General features: G+C 42.7%; 2 protein-coding genes across 8 annotated transcripts; one reads left to right on the top strand and one right to left on the bottom strand.

Moving 5' to 3' along the window:
• The first annotated feature begins 5 nt into the window (after positions 1-5).
• Positions 6-18,850, top strand: zgc:152968 (uncharacterized protein LOC564848 homolog). 6 transcript variants are annotated; one of them, XM_061767011.1, is made up of 18 exons: positions 6-383; positions 2,200-2,379; positions 2,488-2,723; positions 5,099-5,590; positions 5,713-5,811; positions 9,077-9,341; positions 9,714-10,021; positions 11,025-11,168; positions 11,251-11,365; positions 11,442-11,510; positions 12,356-12,493; positions 12,587-12,700; positions 14,031-14,104; positions 14,171-14,275; positions 15,459-15,574; positions 15,632-15,770; positions 18,435-18,555; positions 18,681-18,850. In XM_061767011.1, exons 1-18 carry the CDS (start codon positions 215-217, stop codon positions 18,764-18,766), a joined length of 2,970 nt encoding a protein of 989 aa, XP_061622995.1. In that variant the 5' UTR covers positions 6-214; the 3' UTR covers positions 18,767-18,850. The 6 variants fall into 6 exon arrangements, 5 of the variants coding, with proteins under 5 accessions (XP_061622995.1, XP_061622996.1, XP_061622992.1 ...); XR_009787651.1 differs by having other exon boundaries at positions 2,200-2,723; positions 17,137-18,555; positions 18,681-18,708; XM_061767012.1 differs by having other exon boundaries at positions 2,200-2,723; positions 5,207-5,590.
• Positions 18,831-25,580, bottom strand: LOC133474885 (UDP-glucuronosyltransferase 2C1-like). Of its 2 annotated transcripts, XM_061767015.1 has the most exons (8): positions 24,826-25,580; positions 24,425-24,573; positions 22,582-22,713; positions 22,168-22,255; positions 21,882-22,101; positions 21,475-21,556; positions 20,915-21,056; positions 19,776-19,963 (listed from the first exon to the last, which is right to left on the bottom strand). In XM_061767015.1, the coding sequence occupies exons 1-8, from the start codon at positions 25,538-25,540 to the stop codon at positions 19,911-19,913; spliced, it is 1,581 nt and encodes a 526-aa protein (XP_061622999.1). In that variant the 5' UTR covers positions 25,541-25,580; the 3' UTR covers positions 19,776-19,910. The 2 variants fall into 2 exon arrangements, with proteins under 2 accessions (XP_061622998.1, XP_061622999.1); XM_061767014.1 differs by lacking the exons at positions 20,915-21,056; positions 21,475-21,556 and having other exon boundaries at positions 18,831-19,963; positions 24,826-25,575.
• Between the last annotated feature and the right edge of the window lie 639 nt (positions 25,581-26,219).

Below are 26,219 nucleotides of genomic sequence, written 5' to 3'. Positions count from 1 at the left end.
TTAACAAAACGGACCTGACTTTCTGGTAACAAAATTGAAACCGTGTAAGCGTCTTAACAACAACATATTAGATCTCAAAATCTGTTAGTTAACCTTTTTACACTGCCGTCCACCGAAGGCTATATAAGTCAGACTGGCGGCAACGTGGGTCCTGGTCCCGGATTCGCCAGTCCCCCCACCCCTTCCACCACACCGGCCGAGTGGTCGATCAGCGATGTTCCCGTCGTCTGGCCTCTTCGCCTGGCTGCCCTGTCCTTTCCCCCAGCGCTGCTGCAAACGACCCCATTGCTGGTATAAACATGCCGAAGACGGGCGACGTTTGCTTGGGTACACTTCGCAGTCTTCTTCGTCTTGGTCGTCATTATCGCCGGTCGACGTAACAGGTGAGCGGCAGGTGTGCGCTTACTCAGACGCGCTAATTTTGTCATTTTTAAACGATTTGGGATTAAAAATAAAATAAGAAAACAGTTGGCTGTAACGAAGTTAAACCGTTTAAAAATTCGGATTCCATTAATTGCGTTTGCCTGAGGGGGAAAAAAAAAAAAAAAAAAATTGGGTCAAGCAAGGTTTCCCTAAACGTGTTAAAATAATTTTCGGATTGCTACAAAAGTACGCTTTGGTTTTTAAATGTGTACTTAAGTTAACAAACGCCCATTGGTAATGTTTTGTCAATTTAAGGATTATATTAATTGGCGAATCTGCGGCTTGTTTTAGCAAGTGTCACAAACTACAAGGAAACCCCCTTTATCACGGGGTTACGTTCGAGACCCACTCGTGATGAGTAAAAAGCCGCGATATAGGACGAGACCATATGAAAAAAAATTCTGTAATTTTACACCTCCCACACTCTTTACTCATTTAAACTTATTGTAATGCCCTTGTATGTGGTCAAGGATGACACAGTCGCTGATGTACTTACAAGTGCTTCATTCTCACTAGCGGTAACTGAATATGTTACTTCATCCAGAAAACCAGCCGCCATTTTCTTTCCATTTCGCTGTGCGCCAAAATTGTGCTTTCTCATTGTATTTTACGCAAGGTAATCCTTGTTCTTTTCCATTGTATGACGTTGTTGGGGAAATGACTTTAGCACCTCATTTTTTATTTATTTATTTTTTAATTGTTTTAAATTTTCAATTCAGATAAGATTTTCTGTGGTTCTCACAAAGATTAAAGTGTTCCTCCATTTTGCTGTCTAAAATCATGCATTCATAGGATTCTGACATGATTGAAAACTATATGGATGTGATGAACTTCGTTTTCGGTGAAGTCCGTAGTAAATCTGATGCATCGCTTGCGCTCGGTATGGCCTGGAATAAGATGGTCCGAGTAGACTCCGCCATTGAAAAAACTGAAAATGGCCTGTTTAAACATATCTTCATCTCAACTAATAAGAAACATACTGGCATTTTTCTCCCTAAGAGTCATGGTTTCGGTCACACATTTCCTATTCATTTACATTTTCTAAATTTGGACCAAATGGTGACATAATAAGTGGCGTAAGATTCTTAATTCTTATATACTAAGGCTTATTTTATTCATATTTCACATCTCTATCCAATGATATCCTCTATTTTGATATACAGGCGGTTTGAATTTTTTAGCAACATGCATACAGAGAATGCACATTCACACAAGAGCTGCTATTGGCCACAAGTCACGCCCAGGCAGTCCACACTCAACCAGTGTTCAAGATTAAATGTCCCTTTGCTCCTTAATCTTTGCTGATGTGACAACTACCAATTACCAGGCCCCACCGTTAACAGCCCACATGCAGTTACAGATATTACATCATTAAAACATGCTTTTTAAAGTATTCCCTAGTGTCTGTTCTCTCTATTGTATAGCATCACTCTGAGGGAAAGAAAAGTGCTCCAAAAATGCTCGTTCAGTTGTTCAAATAAGGTGTGCTTGCGTCAAGCTTTGTCACACCCATTTCAAGATTACTGTATTGACACATAAAACAAAATAATTAAACATTGGTTTTAAATACCAACATGATAAACCAAATTATATAATTTTGTCTAACTAAAATTGAGTATGCAATTATCAGCCTTCAAACAACTGCTACTTAAACAAAGCCTTGGACCAGCCATGCATTGAATTTATTTTTTTTTTTCTCTATATAGACGCACACACACACATCTGTACTTCTACTTAAGAACAGAGTGTGAGTAATTTCCCATCTCTGATTCCCAGTCTCGTGTGCGACGCAAGTTGTACTGGATGCCAGAGATGAGTCCTTCCAAGAGCTCGAGCGCATCAACAAGAAGATCGAAACGGCCAAGTACGAAGTAGAGCAGGAGCGAAGGCGGTTGTCACGGTACCGTGCCGCAGACGTCTCCCCCACTGAGGCAGAAGGCGAAAATGCAAATAAAGGTTGGTATGGACCTGGTATCAAAGCGCCCTCCCAATCCGGGAAGTATGTGCTTGACAATTCCAAGCCAAGGACCGACTTGGAATACGACCCCATGTCCAACTTCACAGCCGAATTCAGGTCCTACAAGTCGTCTGGAAATGAGCTAAAAGGGAAGAGTGTGCACCAGGGTGAAAGAAAAAAGCCAGTCAGCCATCAGGTGGTGCAATGCTGCCCTCCTACCCCTAAGACACAAGATGATTCCTACGATGACAGCATACTGATAATTGACATACCAGCCTCGCCTGACAGGAAGTCTCCTCAAGATCGCTGTGATCCCACTACTCGCATGAGACCAGAGCAGGAGGTTGTTTATTTTTCTGGATTACCTACTGACACACACCTACCTACTATACACATTTACACCTACTTGCCTACCTAAATGGACACCTTCCTACCGACCAAAACTACCTTCCTATATGCGCACGCAAACACACACACACACACAGACACACACCTTATCTGCACACATGCGTTCACCTAGCTACATGTACAAATGCACACAAACATACCTATTCACACACACACACACCAAACTCCCAACATGCCTACCTACACACTCAGACCTACTACCACCCACACACACCTGCATGCCTACCTATACACTTAAATGTGCACACTTGCACACACATTTACCTACACACACGCACACTTATCTAGCTACCTGATTACCTTCCTAGTCTCGCAGTGTTCTTTTGTCTAAATCAGTCGTTCTTAACCTTGATGGAGGTACTGAACCCTGCAAGTGTCATGTGCATTCACCAAACTATTTGTATTTGGAAAAAAAAAATTAAAACATGGGCACAATCATATCAGTGCCTAAAATAAACCATGTATCTGTTGTACACAATAACTTTGTTCAAAGAACAAACCCAACAAATCACGAATTTCACTCAAAAATTAAAAACCTAACTCAATGGATATTTACTAGTCAGTTAACAATAGTCACGAAATGAAAAGTGCCTCGATATCGTCGTTGTCTTGTCTCTGTATAAAATAATAAGCTGTTGAGTTTAAAATTTGGCTTTTGGGCTGCTAGACTACAGCGCTCCACTTCCTCATTAAGAATATAAATGCACTCGATTGGACCCATGTGACCACGTCACAAAAATGCACTGATTGGCTGACTGGCTCACGTGACCAACAGGCTGCATTGGGAGGGATGCAGAAGCAACTCTGTGCCCCGAGTCCCTCCCAAGGCTACAGTGTAGCCGCTATGACGGTCTGAAGGTCGCGTCGCAATCGATCGGGCGAGAGGCGCCTTGTTGTTCGCGGCGGCCTCCGTCCCAGCAAACGCTGAGCAACGGGCCGGCATCGGCTGCTAGTGGACCTCCACTTGGTGAAGTCTCATCCCGGCCCGTGGCGGGCGTCACTGGGAAGCCCCACTAGCTGGCCCTCCGCGGGCCGCCACCTCCGCTCCCCCTCGAAGAGATGATCCGCCAAATTAATTAAGCATATTGTAACAACAGCACTCTTTTAGCGGTATACTAGTCAGTGTTTAGCTCAAGAACATCACAGAGAGAGAGAGAGAGAGAGAATAACGATTCTGACTCCCCATTACACCATATCGCTCTGCCAATACATTACAGTAGTCCCAAATATGAAATAATGAAATGGGTCCACTCCATACAAATACAGGTATCAATGCAAAAATATGATTTACTTCCCTCGCTTCAAATGAAATGTCCACATTTTGAATGAAAACATATTACAGAGGCTGCTCAGAAAAATGAATCATCCTACAATATAACTTAGCTGAGGAAAATAAACTAATCATTATTATGCCTTTAAGAGTGCTCCTGCATTTGACTTCACTTGAATTTTTGGACTCAAGCACAGAAATCACTGTTAGGCAAAATATCCCGCAGCAATAATACTGTTTTGGAGGTAGAGTATATGAATGTAAATATTTGATGGATGGGGATAGAAATACACGGTAATATGATTTGAAGCTGTATTTTTCACAGAAACCTGTGGGAAAATGGAAAGAAACTACTAAAACCTATTGAGAAGGACTCCGCATGAGTCAAGAAGAGCAAGAAAAAGATTTTCCGGTTCTCCTTTCGCCTCTTTTCCCCACCTGTACCATTAATCTTACTGCAATACCGTGAGTCTTCTTGGAATACGGTGAGCTTTCCTACTATATAGCAATAATTATAGTGCCGTGAGATTAATACCGTTTTAAAACTGAACTGTGAGATGTAGCTATTGTTACATCCCTAATATTTACTGCAAACTATGTAACCTTTGCTGTGCATTGCAGCGGTAAGTTTAGAATTTCTCAACTTCACCTCGGGTCTCTCCAAGGCTTTCTACAACTTTGTGACGTGAAAAAGCTGAGAGCCTTGTTGTTTTTAAGAGTTGTCACGACTCATACGAGTGGGGAGAACTGAATGGACACGCATGCGCACAGTATGTATTTATCTTGACCCCCACTGAATCCCTGAGACTGACTTGTCGAACCCATGGGTCTCGACTGAACCAAGGTTGAGAACCACTGGTCTAAATGAAGGCCTTGATTAGCCTTAAAAATTACACTCACTTGTTCAATTTGTTATTCAAAGGTCAAATATTGAGCCCACATCTTGTCTTCCTGTTTAGGGAATGAATTGTTAAATTGGCTGAAAGTGGCCTTCAAAACGCTCTTGAATACACTTACATTTTGCATCCTCCATCCTGCAGATGGCCTGGAACGAAGACTGTGACGCATCTGCAAGTGTGATTGACCTGACAAAGTGTGTGGAAGGCCTCGACGGAAAGTGTCCCGATTCTGAAGTTGCTTGTTTTCAGGCTGCTGAATTTGAAATGGACCAAGATAACAATTTGGACGAGGACGACAAGTCTGTTTGTGTCGAGATTACACGGCAAACCACAGAGTGCCGTCCAATCAAGAAAAAGCACTGCACTACACCTGACAGCCATCAGGAGCCAGCAGAGGCCTTCCCAGGCAGCAGCCACCTCCAGCCCGAAATCGGCTCATCTCCCAAGGAGCTTCTTTCTTGGAAAGCAGGCAACGATGCCGTCATCGTCATCGGTTCCAGCTCCGACGAGGATGAAGAACAAGAAGAGCTGGACATGGAGCTGTCTGACGGCGACCCTACGGAGGAATGCTACCGCATCTTCATGGAAGCCAACAACGAGGAGAGCAGCAGCCAGGAGCAGCCAGAGGTGCCTGTAAGTTTGAACCAGATCCCCTGCAATAGGTGAAAATGTCAGATGTAGCGGGCGGCAGTAGGTGAAACATGATAAAGCTGGGGACCTCAAGAAAAATTCAAACTCCTGTTGGCTGTTGCTAGATGGAACCTATCGATGTGGCGAAACCTGACATTCCCAGCGTCAAACCGCAAGAACTGCCTGCAAAGAGGAGGATTGCGCATGATTCCAAAGATGCAGAGGTTGTACCGTACACATGCTTGCTTATTCAACTTTTTTTGTTTTCTAAAACTCCACAAGAGCCCTGCCCAAATAGGGAAGTAGTGACATCAAGCAAGTATGTCAATGTGGTTCTCAACTAGCGAACGAGCGTTGCATGTCCGGTTTATTATTTTTAAGCTGTTTATTTTTAAGGGTCCTGTAATTTAAAATGAGATGAACCGTTTGGAGGCATATACTGTACAAAAATGTAAACGCAACACTTTGATTCTTGCTCCCATTTTTCATGAGCTGAACTTAGACTTTCTATATACACAGATATATTTCCCTCAAATATTTTTCATAGATCTGTCTAAATCTGTGTTAGTGAGTGTTTCTCCTTTGCTGAAAAAGTTCATCCGCCAATTCATCCACCTCACAGGTTTGGCATATCAAGATATTTGACTAGAGAGCATGATTATTGCACTGTTGTGCTTTACGGCCTGTTCACACTGTACTTGGTTTTCTTCGCGTTCACCGAGGGGCGACTTGCAAGCGCCACAGCTCCCTGCTGCAAGCTAGCCCATATTTGGAACGAGCTTGTATAGCAGAAAACCAGGAAGTAACGGTGGCTATTCCCGCTTGTTGGTCCATTGTTATTAGCTCTCTGAAATCACTCTGCCAGCCACTGTTCTATTGGATGCACATTTTGATGTGACCGTCATGCCGCTCTCGAATTCAACGTTGCTCCCACTCCCACTTTGCGTGTCGCCCTGCAATGCGACACTGCATTCAGTCCTTGCGCCCTCTCAGCACATACACAATGAATGGGTTCGTCGAGGATGCGTTGCTAAGTGCAGTGTGAAAAGGCCTTTATGCCTGGTACACACACACACACAAATAATCGGGCTGCTTTTGTCATGCTTCTGCTCCTTTCCGACCAAGGACGACAAACGTCAATTTATATTGTTTTATAAAGATTATCCTGTGCGCTGAGTTGTTTTGAGAGTAAATATGTCCCCATAATAGGGCCAGAAACAGCTTGGGGCTGACAATCTCAGAATCAGAATCATCTTTATTGGCAAAGTATGTCAAAAACACACAAGGAATTTGTCTCCGGTAGTTGGAGCCGCTCTAGTATGACAACAGACAGTCAATTGACAGAGAATCCTTTTGAGACATAAAGACATAAAAAACGCAGTCACAGGATACCAATAATGTGGTAATGCTGGTACTGCAATTAGAGCAGTTTGAAATGACAATTGGAACAATAGTCGGGTGTAATGACCATTGTGCAAAGGGCGCAGAGACTTCAGGAAATGTGTGCAGTTTAAAGTAACTAGTAGTGTGATAATCTGGGACAATGTCAATTGTGCAAATGTTGCAGATGCTACTCAAGCACATGAGTGGCCATTATTGGTCAACAGCAAATATGCAAATAGTGCAGCGTGGCGAGACTGCTGAAGTGAGTGCACGAGTAATGTATAATTGGCCCGACAGAGATGTGACAACAAACTCAAGACAAAATTGGCAGCATGTTGCAATGGAATTGTAAATTAACTGTTTAAGAAGTTAATGGCAAGGGGGAAGAAGCTGTTGGAATGTCTGCTTGTTTTGTGATGGACTGTGATGGATGAACACAGGGCGGCAAAGTGGGCGACCGGTGAGCGTGTCAGCCTCAAAGTTCTGAGGAGCGGGGTTCAATTCCCGGCCCCACCTGTGTAGAGTTTGCATGTTCTCCCCGTGCCTGTGTGGGTTTTCTCCGGGCACTCCGGTTTCCTCCAACATCCCAAAAACATGCATGAATTGGAGACTCTAAATTGCCCCTAGGTGTGAATGTGAGTATGAATGGTTGTTTGTTTGTATGTGCCCTGCAATTGGCTGGCAAACCAGTTCAGGGTGTACCCCGCCTCCTGCCCGATGACAGCTGGGATAGGCTCCAGCACGCCCGCGACCCTAGTGAGGAGAAGCGGCTCAGAAAATGGATGGATGGATGGATGGATGGATGGCTGAACACAGGACTGATTCGATGACCACGGTGTAGAACTGCCTCAACAGCTCCTATGGCAGGCTGTGTTTCCTCAGAAGCTGCAGGAAGTACATCCTCTGCTGGGCCTTTTTGAGGGTGGATTTGATGTTGATTTCTCACTTCAGGTCCTGAGTGACTGTAATTCCCAGGAACAAGAACTATTTTCAATATTTATGACCAAAAATATTTGTGTGTGGAGAAAGCAGACTACTCCTGTGTCACGAATCTGTTAATTGTGATGTGAAACCTGTTACCTAAGGAACAAGGAAGCGGGTGTAAACAAAAACGTACTACCCAATGTCTTATTTTGTAAAAGTGCATTCACCAGACTGCAATTTTCCAATGCAAGTCTTTATTAACAGAAGACCTCATCATTCTGCAAGACTCCCACTTCTGGGCCCTTCGGCAACAGTCGGGAAACATCTGTGTAACATATTCGGTAGCTTTTAAAGTCAAACATTCACAGTAAAGCATAACAGTAAAATAACAGTTATGTCAGACCTGGAACACAAAGTCCAATGCACCTCAGAAATGTTGGACCAGCTTGTGGAGCTGTTGGAAGGCCGAGAGTGCTCATTTAAAGTCCACTTATTTCTTTTTTTTTTTTTTAAGTTTGGGATTTTTTTCCATAAAAAAATAGTTCCAACACTCTTCATTTTTGGTAGATTGTGAGTTTTGTCTTGGCGGACTAGCTTCTAGATCGGCGGTGGAACAGAATCTTTGTGTGTGGTGTGCGGTGTTGAGATTATCGGAGCACACCACACACAGTACAACCAAAACAGTTAAATGGCTGATTTTAATTGTTTTTCATCTTAATGCGTGGGGTCGGTGACAGTTAAACAATCATTTAAGATTTAAAAAATCCTTGTGTGTACCAGGCCTTTGGTTGCCTACACTAAAAGCCACTTGAAAATATGCAGTTTACTTTATTGTATAGTAGTAGTAGTAGTAGTACACAGTAAAACTACACATTTTCAAATGGCCTTTTATTGTGGACAACCAAAGGCACAATCATTAATATAAAGGTAGATGTTGCACTGCTTGGCAAAAATAAAAGTCAGTGTTTTCTTAAAATCGACTATGCTGGCTCATAACTCAGGAAAAACTCATAAATTGGACCCCCTTTATGTCAAGCTAACAATGTTTTTACGGTTTAAACAATTAATAAAGGCAACTTTGAGCCTTTTTTTGGGGGCGGGGGGGGACTCGTATATTTTCATCATTTGGCGAATTGGTGACTGTATTTCCATTTAAAGGTGAAATTATTTGTCATTTAACAGGTTCCAGGGGCAAAAAGGAGGCCACAGCCTCTTGTTCTTGTTCCGCTGCAAGGGCCAGCAACCCCATCCCTGGCGTCTCGGCCTGCTACCGCCGCCTTGCCTAAGACTCAGCAGGTCCAACAGAAGGCGGCCATTTTGACGGCAGCCTTGAAAGGAGGCCAAGCGTTCCTCTCGTCCATCGGTCAGAAGAAGCAAGAGAGACAGTCCATGCTCTCTCTTCCTCCCGTAACGGCCCTCAGCGCTTCGCCTGCTACTCAACGGAATGGTAAACATTACATTCACGAATGATTACCTACTGGGCTTTACAGTGCAAGGAAACATAATTGAGAACTTTAAATTTGTATTTAAAATGGATGCCTCAAACATGTGAAGAACACACTTATTTTGGCATGTACATGTTTTGTGCGCATTTTTTGTTTCAAATACTGAGCGCTACGTTGTACTCATTTGTGAAGATTTAGCGTTAAACATTTTTGTGCTGTGACACCCCCCACCCCAAAATGTAAAATATCTGCCTTGGCGCAAATGTGGGGAAACGCTGCCTCAACTAATGTTCCATGTGGGAACTCATGAGTCCTCTGTACTCTACAGAAACTCTGAATACAGACTTATTTTCATTTTCTGTCTCATCTTGCAGCATACATCAATTACGTACCCGTGGGCTCTGCAGTGCTCAACGTGGGCGACAACTTGCGTCTGATCCTCCCTCAGGGTACACTGCCCATCACCTCTACCTCCAGCGACGTCACGTCCGTTCTCACCCCCATCACTCAATTGGGCCTGGCCCCCATCAATGCCAAGCCTGGGACAACATCTGCACAGAAGTATCGTCCCACCACTCCGCTGCTCATTCCCGCCGCCGCACGGAGACTCTACCAGCCCTCCTCTGCATTGGCACTTTTGACTGCTGCCAGTAAGACACCCAGCCAAGCAGCTATAATTAAGGTATGCAGTGATGAGAAGTAACAAAGTACAAATACTTGGGTAGTGTACTTAAATAGATTACTTTTGCTCCCTACTTTCTGTACTTTCTACAAAGTCAAAATAGGCTCATTACTTTTTTCAACCATTACGGATAACGACACAACGTAAAAAACACACAGAGAGAGGTGATGTCACCTGCGGTTGATCTTGAGCTCTTAGGGACTTAAATGGCAGAAAAAGCAGGGACAGCAACAACATGGAGGGTGAACCAGGGAGCTTTAACGAATATAATGGAACACAATCAGAAAAGCAAGATATTCCCCATCACTGGCCTTATTTAAGAGAATTGTTTGTTGTCTGCTCCAAAATTGTCTTGTGGTTGTCTTGTGCCAGCCTAAAACCCACCAGGTTCTGACATTCAAAAATTCTCCATTAATTCTGAAACAACGCAAAGATGTATTTATTTATCATTAGCTAATTTAACATTTTCATACATAGCTTTTCTAACATTGTAGACTACGACTACACATTGTTTTGACAAACCAACACTAGCTAGCTCTTTACCAAGGAGCAACATGTAACCAACCATCCATTTTCTACCGCCTATACGAGGTCTGGTTGCGGGGGCAGTAGCTTTAGCAGGGACACCCAGACACCCAAAATTCTCCCCTGCCAATTCATCCAGCTCTTCTGGTGGGATCCCAAGGCGTTTCCAGGCCACCTGAAAGACATAGTCTCTCCAGTGTGTCCTGGGTCGTCCCAGGGGTCTCCTTCCGGTGGGACGTGCCCGGAACACCTCACCAAGGAGGTGTCCGAATCAGATGTAAAAAATTATTATTTTTGTTTTTGTACTTTAGCACATTTTAAGTTACAGGCGTTGAGTAATTTCGCCATCTTTTAGAGCTGTGAACGTGAAAACATGGCTAAAATGTTATTAGGTGAAAATGTATGTTATTCATTCATTATTGTGGTTTTATTTAAAGTGCTTTATGAATAAAGTTGAGTTATATTTTTCTGTGAAAAGCCGGGAGTCACCAAACGAAAAGCGAAGCAGCAATGCGAGGCGGCCAAAGACAAAGTGCCCCGTGACATCCGACAGCGATACGTCACCCAGTTCACGGAGGTGTTCCTCGACACCAGCACAAACATTGACGAGGCCTTCAATAAGGTGATCCCGACGCACACTGGGAATGTGATGCTCCGGGACAAAGTCTCAAAATGATTTTTTTTTGTCCTGTGATGATCAACAGGCCCTGGCAGAGGAGAAAACTGTGTACAATCGCAGTGTCAACAAACTGAAGTATCTCAGTGTCGCTGTGAATGCGCTGAAGAGGTTGAAAAAGCAGAATTCCGCCGCTGCTAGTGGTGAGAAACACCTGCAGGTGAAAATGTAAACAAATTGCATTTTCTTGACTGTGGATTCTGTTTTTTAATGTTCTAGATGACAAACTCAACGGCAAAAACCACAAAGGAAATATTCCACTCAACCGGAAAAAGCTAAAAGAAAATGGTGCGTGTCACTCTACGGTCCATATTAATAATTATGCATGTAGTACAGTGGTACCTTGACTTGAGTTTTCAGGGATACGCGCTATTGCTTTTTAAAAATTATTATATTAAAAAAAAAAAAAAATTGATACGTTGTTGCGAACAATTTGAGGCAAGCGAGCTTCAGTTACGAGTCGCCACTAGATAGCGGCAGTCAACACTGTCCACCCAGCATCCTGTGTCTCTCACACAAGTTGAGATACAAGTAAAGTGAGTCTTAATAATGTGTGACATGCTTTTGTCAAAATACCCTAAGGATCAATAATTACATCACACTTACGCTCTGTTTTGAGCCTCCCTCAAATAGGTAAATCACACCTCCGCCCATGCCAGCTACCGCTTTCGGTAAAATGACCGAAGGCGCAGCTTGGGGGTTGTAACGATGCCAATGGCTTCTACTGAAAAACAAAAACAAATAGCAAGCCCCATATAGACCGTAAAAGCATGGGTTGAATTTTCACTCGTAAAGGCAGCACTTAATTGCCAACCTGCTGTCAATTAGTGGAGTGCATAATTTTCTCTCTGAGGGCATCCATAACTGCAACGTGGCCTGCAATGAAAACAAATATATGACACTCCTAGTGTAGTGAATCTGTGGATGTGCCGCATGCAGAGTACACATTGCCACATACCCAATTCTTAGGAGAGGAAACTCTATGTGGGGACGGTATGATGTAAATTAGGAAAGGTGGCCTAAAGGTTAGGAGGTTGGAGAATCCGAAGAGGGCCCATTGACTTGGTTGTGTAATTTCACACTTACCTTGATGGGGTGCCAGGCACACTCAAATATGTTCTTTTCCTTGGCAGATGACACTTCTTTGTATGAGATTTTGAGGGATTACGTTCTGAGTGAAGAGCATCTGATCGAGAATAATTATCCTATCCAGCACCCAGAGAAACCTGGCTGTGCTGTCCTTTTGGAAAACAAGAAGGGCAACAACGACCGTAAGCTTCCAGACATGTACTGACTATTGAAGTGACCAGAGGGCGCACTTTAGCTGCATCTATGCATCGTCATCCTGGCGTTTCTCCGAATAGCCCTGAAGAGGATTTGCTGTCGGTGTGGAGCCACGTACTCTGTCAACAAAGCTGGCAAGCACACCCGCACAGAGGAGTGCAACTATCACTATGGGAAAGGAGTGGAGAACCGAGGTACACTAGTTAAATTATCATATCAGGGGTCCGCAAACTAGTTTGTAATAAATTACCATGTCGGATCCTAAAAAAAGTGCATGCGTATATATGGGGAGTGGCTCGCCGGGGGGGGGGGGGGTTAAAAATAAATAAATAATAAAAAGTTACTTCGCCCTACCTAATCAGAATCATCTTTATTTGCCAAGTATGTCCAAAAACACACAAGGAATTTGTCTCCAGTCGTTGGAGCCCCTCTAGTACGACAACAGACAGTCAATTTACAGAACACTTTGGAGACAGAAAGACATTGACAAAAAAAAAAGTCACTGAGCAGTAAAGGGTTGCTAGTTATCTGGTAATGCTGGTACAGTTTTTTTTTTTTTTTTTGACAATTGTGCAAAAAGATGCAGTCCTCCAGCACTTGGAGCAGTTCGAATGGCTAATATTGCAATAGTCCGGTGCAATGACCATTGTGCAAAGTGCGCTGAGACTGAATTCTGACATCCAAATTTTTATTTTTTGAGAATTTAATCATATTTTTGGGAGAATAAAGTTCTCTTTTCCAGAATAAAAGGTGTCATGTTACAAGAATAAAGTTGAATTTTTGAAACTACTTGTTAAAATCTTTTTTCCTTTTATATCTTATGACGGAGTACTTTATTTTGGAAAATTCAACTTGTAAGATTCAAACTTTTTATCTTGACAATTTCCCCCGCTCCCAAATTTGTTTTCTCGTAACAGTACCATTTTTTTAATCCCCCAAATACGAATTCGTTATCAGGATAGAATATTTTTTAGAACAAAAGGCGTATACTGTGTGTGTGTGTGTGTGTGTGTGTATATGTATATATATATATATATATATATATATATTTATTTTTTTTGTTTGTTTTTGTTTTTTAAGAGGACATAGGGGTACTTTACAGAATAAAAGGTGTAATAGAATGAGTTGTATTTTTGAAATTCACTTGTTTAAAGATGACTTTAAACTTTGCCTTATATTACCACTTTATCTTGGGGGAAAATGCATCTATTCTTGTAAGATTCAGACTTCTTATGACTTAATTTATCTTATTTCATAAAGATATGACTTCTCGTGTTTTTTTTCTTTAAAATAAATAGTAATTTATTATAGTATCATTGTGACTTTTTTTCTTGAACTGACGACTTTTAATTCCTATGGCAGTCAGGGGCATAAAGTTATGTTTAATTAGTGTTAGGGTGGTTCCTTGGAAAAAACATTCTCTACCCTAAGGGATCCCTGGACCCAAAAAGTTTAACAACCCCTGCACTAGTGTATGGTGTTTGACATTATGAGATGTCTTGATGCTGTGTGTAACCGCCACAGTGCCAGGTGGGGTGGAGACTCGCTACAGCTGCTGCCAGGGAGTCATTGGAGCGCCCGGTTGCCAAATCTTTAAGGTGAGACACCTGTTGACAAAAGATTTGGTGAACCACTTTTATGAAGCTATCTCTTGTCTGCTACAGTTGCACGTCCACGATTCCCTTGCCATGGATGGATTTGTGGCGACCGTACCCAGTCGACCCGCAGATAGCAGCTGCCCTGGAGTCTACGCGCTCAACTGTGAATTGGTGACTTTCGTTCACTTCTGTTCTTCACTCAAGTATTAAAACGTCAAGTTTCATTTTTTATCATAGCGACGAATCAAATACTTTTGCACTAAATCTCTTATGTGGGTACGCAGGCTTCCTCCCACATTCCAAAAACATGCATTTTGGGTTTATTTACCATAATCTCAGGTACCATATGATTTTTGCCCAAAATTTCTTTAAAAATTCTCCTGTACATGCGTGTAAGAAAAATTAACAAAATTAGTCAGCCTTAAGATGGTAAAAATCAATGCAACAAACTTCCCTGCTATTACTTCTTAGACATACAGTATACCTTTACCTAAGGATGTTTGCCGGAACACGGCATCGGATTTAGCCTCTTAGTTTACTAGTTGGCAGAAACGCGTACTCATGAATTTGTAATATACCTTGCGTGTGCGTGTAATTATCATTCCTAGACTAATATAGATCATTTAGAGTGATCACTTCCATAGACGGATGTATCAGTATCGTCAGCGCGTGCGCACGGAGCAAGGAAAGTAATTTGTTTGGTGCATGTGCAAAGGTAGGCATTTTTTGTTTACTTCAGAGAATTTCTGCTGGTGAATTTTTGCCTCCAGGAAAAAATAATCGATGCGCCCCACTGTACGATCGTCAACGGGGGCGAGGAGAGTGGCGCCCCCCACAAAATGCCGCCCTGGGGCAGCTGCCCATATCGTCCATATCAGAAGCTGCCACTGGTGAAAAATTAGCTTTGTGTGTTGGGGAGGAGCTGAGTTTAACCTGCATTGTTACGGGGAGTCTTCATGGCATCTCCACCCACACTTTGGATACACTTTTTGGAAATCAAATAATTTGTAAGCCATTTATTTAAGTGCAATATTCTAAAATGAATTTAACGTGATAGGAAAGTGATTTGGGATGATAGTTTGTGGTATGTTTATGGTTTAAACTATTAATAGACAATTTTAACTTTTTGGGGGGGAGGGCGGTCAGTTACTTGCGGTAAGGCTTGGGGCCCATTACTACACTATTACTGTATGTCAAACTTGTTGACACATTTGAAATAGCATCAAGGCAATGCGACTATCAGTGAGGTAGGAAAAAAAATGACAACAGTCAAAGTTCTTGGAGTTTGTAGACATTTTGGTGGAAAGCTGAATTGTTTCCACTGAGTGAAGCTCCTGCCCTTTGTTTTTCTCAGTGTTACACTATTTACGGGTTAGAGCTGTCACGAGTGACTGTCGTGGACTCAAGCCTCCAAGTGGTCTATGACACATTTGTCAAGCCGCACAACGAGGTCATCGACTACAACACCAGGTAACGAGCTCATCCAGAAAAGCATCTGGGAGGCTGGTGACATGACCGCTTGTGCAGATTTTCAGGCATCAGTGAGCAGGACATGAGGGACAACCACACGTCTCTGGCAGAGGTGCAGAAGACCTTATTGAGCTTCATCTGCGCTGACACTGTTCTGATCGGGCACGGCCTGGAAACCGATCTTTGTGCCCTGAAGGTGACTGAATCTTTTACCACAATTTTATTTATTTAAAAAAAAAATTTTTTTTTAAATTTTTTTTTTTTTTTTTCTCGTCTTGTGCAGGTGGGTTTCATTTCTTCACCAACCAAAAGCACTTTACTACTAGTAGGATTTGTAGTGTTCCTACAGCAGCTGCTTAACCTGAAATCTAAGCACACTGTACTCTAGTATTTCCCAGCGTTAACTGAGTCAAGGCGCATATTTTAGTGTGTGTGTGTGTGTGTGTGTACACTTGGACTCAGACTTGCTCTCTAAATCCTGATTCGTTATTTTTGTTGACAGTAACAAATGACTTTAGAATCGAATCGTTACTCCTTGTATTTTTCCGAAATGAAGATGTCACAGTCCAACAAATTAAAAATCCAATTTATTTGATAACTAGCTATTGAACGAGTACGCTGACGCCTTTTAGGTTCCACTTCTCCCGCCGGATATGTTTTTCTTTTTAGTTTAAAATGGATTTTGCCATGGCCAAAGGTAGAAACTGGTGCCGTAAATCCTTGGTCCCTCCTATCTAGATGGCTGGCTAGCCGGCTAGCTCTCATCATCTGCCACACTGTGTTGGATCAACCTTTTCCCATTCATTCTGCCGCGGTCGCCGTCCCCCTCTAGCGATGGCTCCTTTCCAGCTTTGGTTGTGGCGTTGCCCTGAGCATCCATGCAGCTCCATGGACTCTGCTATCAGACACCTACTTTTCAGAGAGCTGGGTGGAGGGCTTTAGCGATTTTCATCTGTGATCCATGAAGAACGAACTACAACTGCGCATAGTTTCTGCGCAGTAAGTCGAATTTTTCGTTTTCAAATTACACTACTTTTTCAAGTGTTTTGTTTTGCTCTCAGATACACAGATTTTCATGAAAATATCTGACTTTTACCAAAGAAAATTAAATTGTCCTTTATTTTGAGATCATAATAACAGTAAATATTTGTAAGAACAAGTATTGTAGGCCACAATTACAAAATAATGAAATGAAAAAACTGGAGTGCTAATTGTTGTTAAAGATGGAGATTCCTCATACCACAAGATCATTAAGACGCTTAGGGAACTCTTTTACGTTTGGTAAGACAATACACTAGTTTGTGCGTAGGTGCTGCTCTTTCGGTTAGCGACAGAGTTCAAATGGGCTCACCAGTTAACTTATTTTCATTTCGTTAGCCGTAATAGCATCTATTACGTATTACTTAGTAGCAGTTTTTTCTGCTTTAAAAAGGGAGCAGTTTATTTGACCGAAGACTGCTCCCTTTTTCAAGCAGAAATAAAAGCATGTTCTGCAAGAGCCATTACTGGAGAAACTGATATGATTTGTGAAGAATAAAGTCGTTGCTATGATTTGTCTTCAGTGTTGCTGCCAAAGACGAGAAGAATGCATGAGCTCTATACCAAAATTGGAGCTCATGTCCAAGCCATGTCACTTGGGTCACATGTCCAGCCAGCAGTACAGGTCCAGTCTGGTTGGTCTCTACAAATGAGGAGTGGAGACAAAATGGTGCCAGGGGGCAAAAAAACAAGAGGGCGAGTCTATTTATTAACTGGTGACCAATCAAGTCTAGCGTTTGCCCTTTGAGTATTCCACTACTGATTTTATCCCAGTGAAAGAATGCCAAGAAGTGGTTTGGCATTGTTGATTTTACCTCGGTAATGCCTCCAATTGTATACTGAACTGTACTGCTTGGTGGAAACAAGACAACAGGATTGCGCCATCCAAGTTATTTTGTAACTTACTATACCCCTGCTCTTCAAATGTGAGCTGTACTGACGGCAGTAATGGGGCACTGTCAAGACATCGATGGAAAGCTTACCAGCTTTGCTAGTCACAATTGAGCCTATTCATTTCACATGATTATGAAAATTGTTGGAATGAAAGGGGTCATTTTTGACATGACCATATAGTCTTGACTGTCTTATCACGTCAACCTTTCAGCCTATTGACTTCTATTTGTACTCGTGGTGCCCAACAAGCCAAAGTAAATATTTGGACTTATGCAATTGGAAGGTCATCAGTAGTTTGTATTTTTGATTAATCTGCCTCGGCAGTATTAATTGGAGTGGGTGAAACCAGAAGCTATTTTGTTTTCCATTCATTATCATACAATATTCACCCAAATTTTAATGGTTCATTGTTTATTTTTGTGGTACTGTCTTGTTTTTCCCTCTAACAAGAACATGAATGGCAAAATCCACAACTGGTGTTTAAACCATAAAAGGACAAATGCATTTCCTGGTTCTTTTATTTAAACAGTCCTCTTTATCATGCAGTTAACATTTGACATCATGAGACCAAGATGATGCCCAACAATTGATCATAAAGATTTTTTTCAGGGGGACATGGCCCCCAGGCTTGCTATCATCAGCAGTTCAAATATATTGAACGACGGATCAAGCGCGTCATGAATTTTGCTCTTCAGCTGTATGTTTGAGACCTGCAAGTTGTGCCTAAAGTACTGAAAGATTCAACAGTTGGACATTTGTGTTTAGAGGAGGTCAAATTAAGTTTACCTGTATAGTTTAAAATGCATTTGTGGTTCATCCTCAATTTTGACCCCAACGCTGACTATCCTTTTTTGTAAGTAGTGCATTTGAGTTGCTGCTGTAAGAGATTGGTGCTACAGGACGGTCTGTTGCTCTCTCTTACTTGTAGTTACTCCACGGTATGGTGGTGGACACGGCAGTGGTCTTCCCCCACCGCCTGGGCCCCCCACACAAGATGAACCTCAACAGCCTCACGGCCGAGCACCTGACCAGGATCATTCAAGAGAGTGGTGGGTGTCTCACGGACAAACTGCAGCCTCTTATTGCGCATCAATAAAAGAGTAGTCAGGAATATAGAGCCAGATTGGTGACACAATGGCATCTCGTGTGTGTCTAAAACTCTTGTTTCTCCCAGTGTGCGGCCACGACACGGCAGAGGATGCCGCCGCCTGCATGGAGCTCATGCTGCTGAAGGGCAAAGATGGCAAAGTCAAAAAATGATGGAAATAAACAAGAATGCACTGTAGTTATACAAAAAATAATAATAATTGCATGTTGCTCAGAGTGTTTCTTATGAACTTTATTTTGCTTGTTTTGATTTTGTTTGCCAGTTTAAAAACTATGAAAAAGCATTTGACTATGAATGAGGACATGCCTGAAGTGGGCGGGGCTCAGTTTTGTTATTGAGTTAGCAATGGCTAAGTAAAAAAACAAAATTAATTACAAAAAATGAAGTGTTTTGTTGTCTGTTTGAGTCAGTCAATGAAGTACCAACTTTTAATGAGCTCATGTGGTTGAAATGCAAATAGGCCACGCCTGTGAAGCTTGTGATTGGTTACTGATTCTGCATGTCATGCAGGTGAGTTCCATTGTAATTTCAACCATATTAAAATATTTTGTGTTACAATACCGCTATTCAACGCAATGTGGTCCATACATTGCTCCGCTAAGAGTCCACAACATGAGGTACACCTGCATGTGTATGAAGATACTACAGTTCAACTTTAATCCGTTTTGCTGTATGATTTAGTAATAATAGCGCTACCTTCACTTAAGCGTTTAATTAGATCCATGAGTGAGCGTGTAAGTCAATTTACTTTTATCTCAAATTCATGTTCCTCATCAAACGAACCCTCAAGATGTGGCATCTATCTGAAGCTCGCTTGCACCTAATATTTTGGTTCGGAACACAAAGCCAAAGATCAACAACTGAGCTACGGCTCATAACTCGAAAAACCACTCACAATTCGTTTATTATTGGAGAGTACTGAGAGCTGTTTTTAATCACTTTATTTTTTTTGATAGCTCTCATATTGGTTTGCCGGAGTCCACGTGTACCTAATGTTGTGCCCCAGTGAGTATAAAACAGCCAAAGTCAAATAGCGCTAACTCCAGCATTTTCTTTACTCTGACTTTTTCTTTGACACTTTCTTCTTCCTGCTCCTGCCGCAGCATCTACGTAAGCAACACCTGCACGTGTGGACGAAAAGAAGCGCAGAGAACAGGACGACTGCGAGCAGGAAGCCGGCCACATCCAGGCTGTGGTACTGGTACCAGGTGAGTTCGTGGGCGTGTACCCTGAGGTGCTTGGCGCCCTTGTGTCTCATAGTAAACTCGATCCAGAACACGGCCTCATCCAGGGCGCTCATGGGTCGGTCGTGGTGGATGTCGGACAGACGCATGGCGTTCTCCTTGTACCTGTAGACACGGGGGGACGTGATGGAAAATATGTTGTCCAAATAGTTGGTTCGCTGGAGTGCATGCCCACCTTTCAAGTGTGAAGTTACACAAACGCGTCAATCTCTTGTGAACTGCATATTGTCCAAATTGTGTCTCAGTAAGCCATTCTCGAGTTTGCAGGATTATGATACCGTAAAGTAATAGGGACAACTCTACTGCAAATAGCGAAAAGATGCAAGTCATTGATGCCCTCCCCTAACAATGTTTATAATTTCCTATATTGTTTAAACCATAGTATACCATGAGCTATGATCCCAAAACAATTGAATATAAATTCAAACTAGTCTTACAACATTACCTACACATGATTGGATTTTGTAAAATTCAACTAAAGAAATGCACGTACAGTAGGCTACTTCCTTGAGACCAATTCCTATTGAGACTGGACTTTGGTGCCAACTTGTGGACATCTTCAAGCTTTATAGAAAGGGTGCAAAAAATGCTAAAAGGTGAGTTTTTTAGCAAAATAACAGAGGAGGAGGTTCCCAACATTATTTAATTTCCCTCATGAGATTAATAAAGTATGTCTCGCTATCTCTGTGTACTACATCTCTCTATATACTGTATCTTTATCTCTTTGTGTATAGCTTTCTCCTTTTCTATATATATACTGTGTATATATATCTCACGATCTCTGTATATATCTCCACCTCACTCTCTCTATATACAATCTATCTCTATTGCTCTTGCTATATGTATAATGTATCTCTGTCATTCTCTCTGTATATACACAGTTGAACCTCGGTTTTAATTATTAATCCATTCCCGAAAGTCTTCATAAAATCAAATTGTACAAAAACTGAAGCCATGGTCCCCATAGGAAATAATGTAAGTCCAATTAATCTGTTCCAGACACCTGAAAAATAATCAATATAATATATTTATAATATATAAACAAATATGACTTACTATTGGGGCGGCACGGTGGACAACTGGCAAGAGCGTCTGCCTCACAGTTCTGAGGACCGGGGTTCAATCCCCGGCCCCGCCTGTGTGGAGTTTGCATGTTCTCCCCGTGCCTGCGTGTGTTTTCTCCGGGCACTCCGGTTTCCTCCCACGTCCCAAAAACATGCATGGTAGGTTAATTGAAGACTCTAAAATTGCCCGTAGGTGTGAATGTGTGTGCGAATGGTTGTTTGTTTATATGTGCCCTGCCACCAGTTCGGGGTGTACCCCGCCTCCTCCCCGATGATAGCTGGGATAGGCTCCAGCGCTCCCGCGACCCTTGTGAAGATAAGCGGCTCAGCTAATGGATGGATGTACTTACTATTGAATTGGAAACATGAAGATGGCGGAGAGGTTATTGTTTGGAAAGGGAATAACTTTGTATTTGAATTGAATGTTCTTGAATTCTTTGGCATGTATCACCTTCTTTATCAAAGGGCCGACACTTGGAACTCTATATGGTTGCCTGGTGGCATTTTAAACAGTCGCACTCAATAAATAAGCACAAAAAACTTTTCAAATACTTTGGATGAATGCGACTTGTGACGCCGACTCAAGAAAACACTCAGTAAAGTTGCGCAGGTGCAGCTGATGCGTTGTGTGAGGCTAGATTCCAGGAGATGAGTGGTCAATCATGCAGGCAGTCAGATGAGTTTGGTACGTACCATTTTCAACTACACAAAAGCATATCGGTCCAAAAACTGGAAAAAAAAAATCTCAGAAAACCGAGGTTCTCCTGTATGTATGTTATATCTATTGCTCTCTCTCTCTCTCTCTCTCTCTCTCTCTGTCGTATTGTAACACTAACTTATGAAGAACAAAAATGTGTGGCATACTCTCATTTTATATTCCGAGTTGTCACGCAAGTGTAAAAAGCTGTAATACTTGTTGAGACAAAATCGTAAAAACCCTAGGGAGCATAAAAACGTACGATTTGTCGTTAATGACGGTCTTGACAGCACGGCTGAGGTCCTCGGAGGTCATGAAGTTGAAGTCCACGGTGACGGCGGCGCCCTTGGCCTTCATGTGCACCATGTTGTCGGGCTGGTCGGCGAACATGGGAATGCCCACCATGGGCACCCCGTGGTAGATGGCCTCGTAAATGCCGTTGGTCCCGCCGTGAGTGATGAAGGCTTTCGTCTTGGGGTGACCTGGATGGGTGCTGGGTTGAGTTTGATGATTGACCTGATCACGCATAAAAGTTGGCAGGTACTAACCCAGGAGGTCGTTCTGAGGGATCCAGTCGTAAAGCCTTGTGTTGGGGGCCAAAGTAGTTGGTTTTTCTCCGCTATACCGCCACAGCACCTATAAACAATAGTTAAAAGGCAATTTATCTCATGTTAAGTGCCTTAGATCAGTGCTTCTCAAACTGGGGTCCGTGAGCTAAAGTTTGTGGGGGGGGGGGGGGGGCGGGGGTCCTCAAAATGACTTTAAAACTTACAATTATTTTCTCGTATTGTTTAAAAAAGTGCATGCTTAGACAAGGGGAACGATGTGCCAATCAACCATAGATAGCTACTGTAGTTAGATATTGAAATGCTTGTAATTATTATGCAGGTGCACCAAGTTATGTCCAGAGAATGTACATTTTTACATTTGTAGATGCCACATGCCATGAAAGAAAGTCCAACCTTTTGGGGGATCTGACCAAGGCCCGAGGCGATCATGTTGGCCTTCTCGCTACTGACGTTCTTGATTATGGATCCCAGAGTGAAGACCACAATGCCGTCGTCGCCTGAGCTCTGCACAAACTCTTCGATGTCCTGAATAGAAGAAAACAATTAAACAGCGGAACCTCTGAGGTTAAACACAATACGTTTAATTCTTTGTCTTTTTTTCCAGTTCTCTTTTAATAAAAAGATTTCTCATGGTTCACATTTCCATTACATTTACGTATCACCATTCTCATCTATCCATCCATCCATTATCTGAGCCGCTTATCCTCACTAGGGTTGCGGGCGTGCCGGAGCCTATCCCAGCTATCATTGGGCAGGAGGCGGGGTACACCCTGAACTGGTTGCATTCTCACCTATTCATCTGAAAATGACAGTTGAGTCAACAGAGTATATCCCATTGTACATTAGTTCTACAGCGATTTAATAATTGGTCTTTCAACCACATACGATAAATACAATGTGGGGGGGGGGGGGGGGGAACGCTCTAGAGCAAGAATACTGGGGTGCACCTCCATGAGATTAAACAGAGAAAGCTATAAAATGAAATAAAAAAATTAGTTTTCCCCCATTTCTTCAGAAACGCACTTTGTTGCGGTCTTAATGCAAAAGTAATTCTTTCCATCTTGAAAAACATCATAAATAATGTCAATCCATTCATTCATGGTAGATTTTCCTAGTTCGAACCACTTCCTACAGGCAGCACTAAGAATCCGAAATAGATATTTATTAGTGGAGGAAACATTTCCTGGTGGTTGAGCCCCTTGATATAGAGAAACACAAGTAAATGGACACTCTGTTGGGAATATTTGTTGCATAATTTGATCATTCAATTCTTTTTCAATTAACCTATCTACCGTTATTCTGTGTTTTTGTGCTCATACTGTATGGGGCCATCTTGGTGCCGAAGTGAGTTGAGGAGTTTAATTTAGACAAATGTAGTTTTTTGTGGCATCCATAGGCACATACAGTACAGTATTAACCTTTTTGGGGAAGGGTGCCTCAATTACTCGCAGATTTTCTCTATTCACGGAAGGGCGTGGTCCCTATTCCCACTGTACCCCGTCAATGCCAGCTTGATGTCATTGAAATACATCGATTGGTGACGTATCCACACCCGCATCTGCCTACTAAAACAAATTGTTAGCCTAATCGGATCAAGTTCCAAAGTCATATTTTAATGGTTTTGCCGTGATCTCCAACTCTCACTGGAGCAGCTCGCAGCCGAGTGTGAAACGGCTGGGATGAGAATCAGCACTTCCAAATCTGAGACCATGGTCCTCAGTCGGAAAAGGGTGGCGTGCCCTCTCCAGGTCGGGGATGAGATCCAGCCCCAAGTGGAGTCTGGGCGTCCCTGCTAAAGCTACTTCCCCCGCGACCCGACCTCGGATAAGCGGTAGAAAATGGATGGATGGATATGTCCATCATTAAATAAACTAAATAATATGGAGATTATCCTCATTTAAATCAATGGGGGCAAGACTCAGTATGTTACCCAGGCCAGGTAAACCATATGTTACAGTATGTTTATTTGCAATTCCGGGCATCTGCACATTTAGGTTGTTGTGTCATCCTGAAATAGAAAAAACATCTAATATCGGCATTACATCAGAATTGGATTTGGGACTGCAGTGTAAATGCTGCCTAAGACACAGTACAACAAGCCAGGCAAAAGCCAGCCAGTTTAAATGAGCCAAAGTCTCACTAGGTTTGTGGGCATTACATATTTTTTTAGTCTGTTTCCAAATTGTCCAACATGTTGAGGACTGTAAGAAGAAAACCTAATCAGCCCTTGCCCTACCTCCGGTAAAGCTTTGGCGGGTCTGCAGTGGATCCCGCCGACAAACTTGAAGTTCGGCAGGAAAGGACGAGGGTACTCAAAATCCCAGTAAGTCCTCATCAGCCAGATGTCTGCCCTCCCCACTAACTCGCAGGCACTCGTGGGCATGCCTGTAATGAAAAATGTTGAGATGAGGCGTACGGTCAGTGGACAAGCAGAGCACTCACACTGCAAAAACTGGGCTGAAAGAAACAACAAAAAAGTCATGAAACTTGGAATATATGGCTTAATTTAAGCAAAATTGTCTGCCAGTAAAACAGGAAATTTTGTTACTGCATTTTCTGAAGAGGTGTGACCGTCTCCATCTGTATTTCTGTATTGTACTTCCCCCATGTGGCCAAGGCTCTCAGTGCGTCACTTACCTCTGAAGTGTGTGTAATATTTATCCACATCTGACCAAATGGCAAATTCGATCACAATGTCGTTCAGAGCATAGAAGAGGAAGTTCCACAGTCTTTCGGAGAAGCTCATCTTGTCAGTCAGTTTGCTCATTGCGGCGGGAACAAAAGAAGGTGGGGAAGGCAACTGTCCGCAGTACCTCTCCCAGTTGTGCACCACGGAGAAGCGCAGCGAGTAGACCAGCGGGATACCCAGTATTTCGGCCACCAAGTCACTGCCCGCATAGATTGGGTCCGCCAGGAGGAGGTCATAGTTGCCCTCCTTTATCTTGGTCATTATGTCCTTTGACTTCACCACGCCATCCAGATACTTCAACGTGTACTTCAGGTCTCGTTTCATCAGGGTCACAAATTTGGCGTAGAGCTGAAAGTAGTTCATGTAGTCAATTTCGTAAATGGAAAACGCCAGGAAGTCCTCCATGAAGCTCTCCACGTCCTCCAGAGAGATAGAGACATTAAATGGCAAGTAGTGGAAGCGGGACTGGTCACTGGCCTTCATGAAGAGTGAAGCGCTGGGAAGCAGGACAGTCACGTGGTGCCCGCGGTCCACGAGCGCCTCTAGCATGGGCTTCATGTTGATCCAGTGGCTGGCCTCGGTGTACCACACCAAGATGCGCCCACCGTTGGCGCCTGCCGCCGCGCCAAGCAGCAGCAGCAGGGTGCAAAGCGGGATCATCATGCAAGTGTGTAGTGTTGGTGTGACCCCAAAGCTTTTTAAATCAGCTGTTTGTAGAAAATGAATCATTAACTCGACGAAGCTGAACTCTGCCTTGTAGTTGGACTCATAAAAAGTGCTTACAGGTAAAAGGTGATGACTTTAAAGGTCCATGTCATATCAGTTCAAGGATCTCTCAAGAGTCTTTGGCCGCACCAAAATTCAAGAGTGAGGAACAAACAGCCACACTCGCAATATAACAAAGAATAAACACGAGCCCTCCGCCAAGGCTTTAAACAACTTTCACTTGTGACATCAATGACTGAAGTTATCTTAAGTTAATTATTAGTTAAAAGGAGGTCACGTGTTAGTGAGAATTTCTTTTGTGTCAAAGGGAACAATAAATCATGGCAAATCCACCAAATGATTATCAAACTTTGACAGCCATGCTGCGCGTATCTCGACTCTGACCCACTGTTCAAGCCATGATTTTTTAAAATTAATCAATATCAATATATATATACACACACACACCTCATGGCCAGATGCTCACAGACAAACTCAAGTTCCTAATGACACTCACTAGGCCAGGCCTCTTAAGGGGCACACATGCAACACATGAATACTACAGTATGTACATTATTGTATACATTTTTCTTTTTCCCCATCTTCATTTTGTCTCATTAGTTTTCTAGATTTTATT

This window comes from Phyllopteryx taeniolatus, chromosome 3 (assembly GCF_024500385.1).
Source record: "Phyllopteryx taeniolatus isolate TA_2022b chromosome 3, UOR_Ptae_1.2, whole genome shotgun sequence".
NCBI classification, from domain to species: Eukaryota; Metazoa; Chordata; class Actinopteri; order Syngnathiformes; family Syngnathidae; genus Phyllopteryx; species Phyllopteryx taeniolatus.
Note: the sequence above shows the minus strand (reverse complement) of the source record. Positions and strands in the feature narration are given on the sequence as shown.

What these genes read in the sequence shown, in the direction of transcription:
- LOC133474885 (XM_061767014.1), bottom strand. Translation starts at nt 25,540, where the DNA reads ATGATGATCCCGCTTTGCACCCTGCTGCTGCTGCTTGGCGCGGCGGCA. An exon ending in ATATTACACACACTTCAGAG is followed by an intron (nt 24,574 to 24,825) that starts GTAAGTGACGCA and finishes TTTTCATTACAG; the next exon opens with GCATGCCCACGAGTGCCTGC. An exon ending in ACCGTCATTAACGACAAATC is followed by an intron (nt 19,964 to 21,881) that starts GTACGTTTTTAT and finishes CCGTGTCTACAG; the next exon opens with GTACAAGGAGAACGCCATGC.
- zgc:152968 (XM_061767008.1), top strand. Translation starts at nt 215, where the DNA reads ATGTTCCCGTCGTCTGGCCTCTTCGCCTGGCTGCCCTGTCCTTTCCCC. An exon ending in GCATGAGACCAGAGCAGGAG is followed by an intron (nt 2,724 to 5,098) that starts GTTGTTTATTTT and finishes TCCATCCTGCAG; the next exon opens with ATGGCCTGGAACGAAGACTG. An exon ending in GCCAAGCAGCTATAATTAAG is followed by an intron (nt 10,022 to 11,024) that starts GTATGCAGTGAT and finishes TTCTGTGAAAAG; the next exon opens with CCGGGAGTCACCAAACGAAA.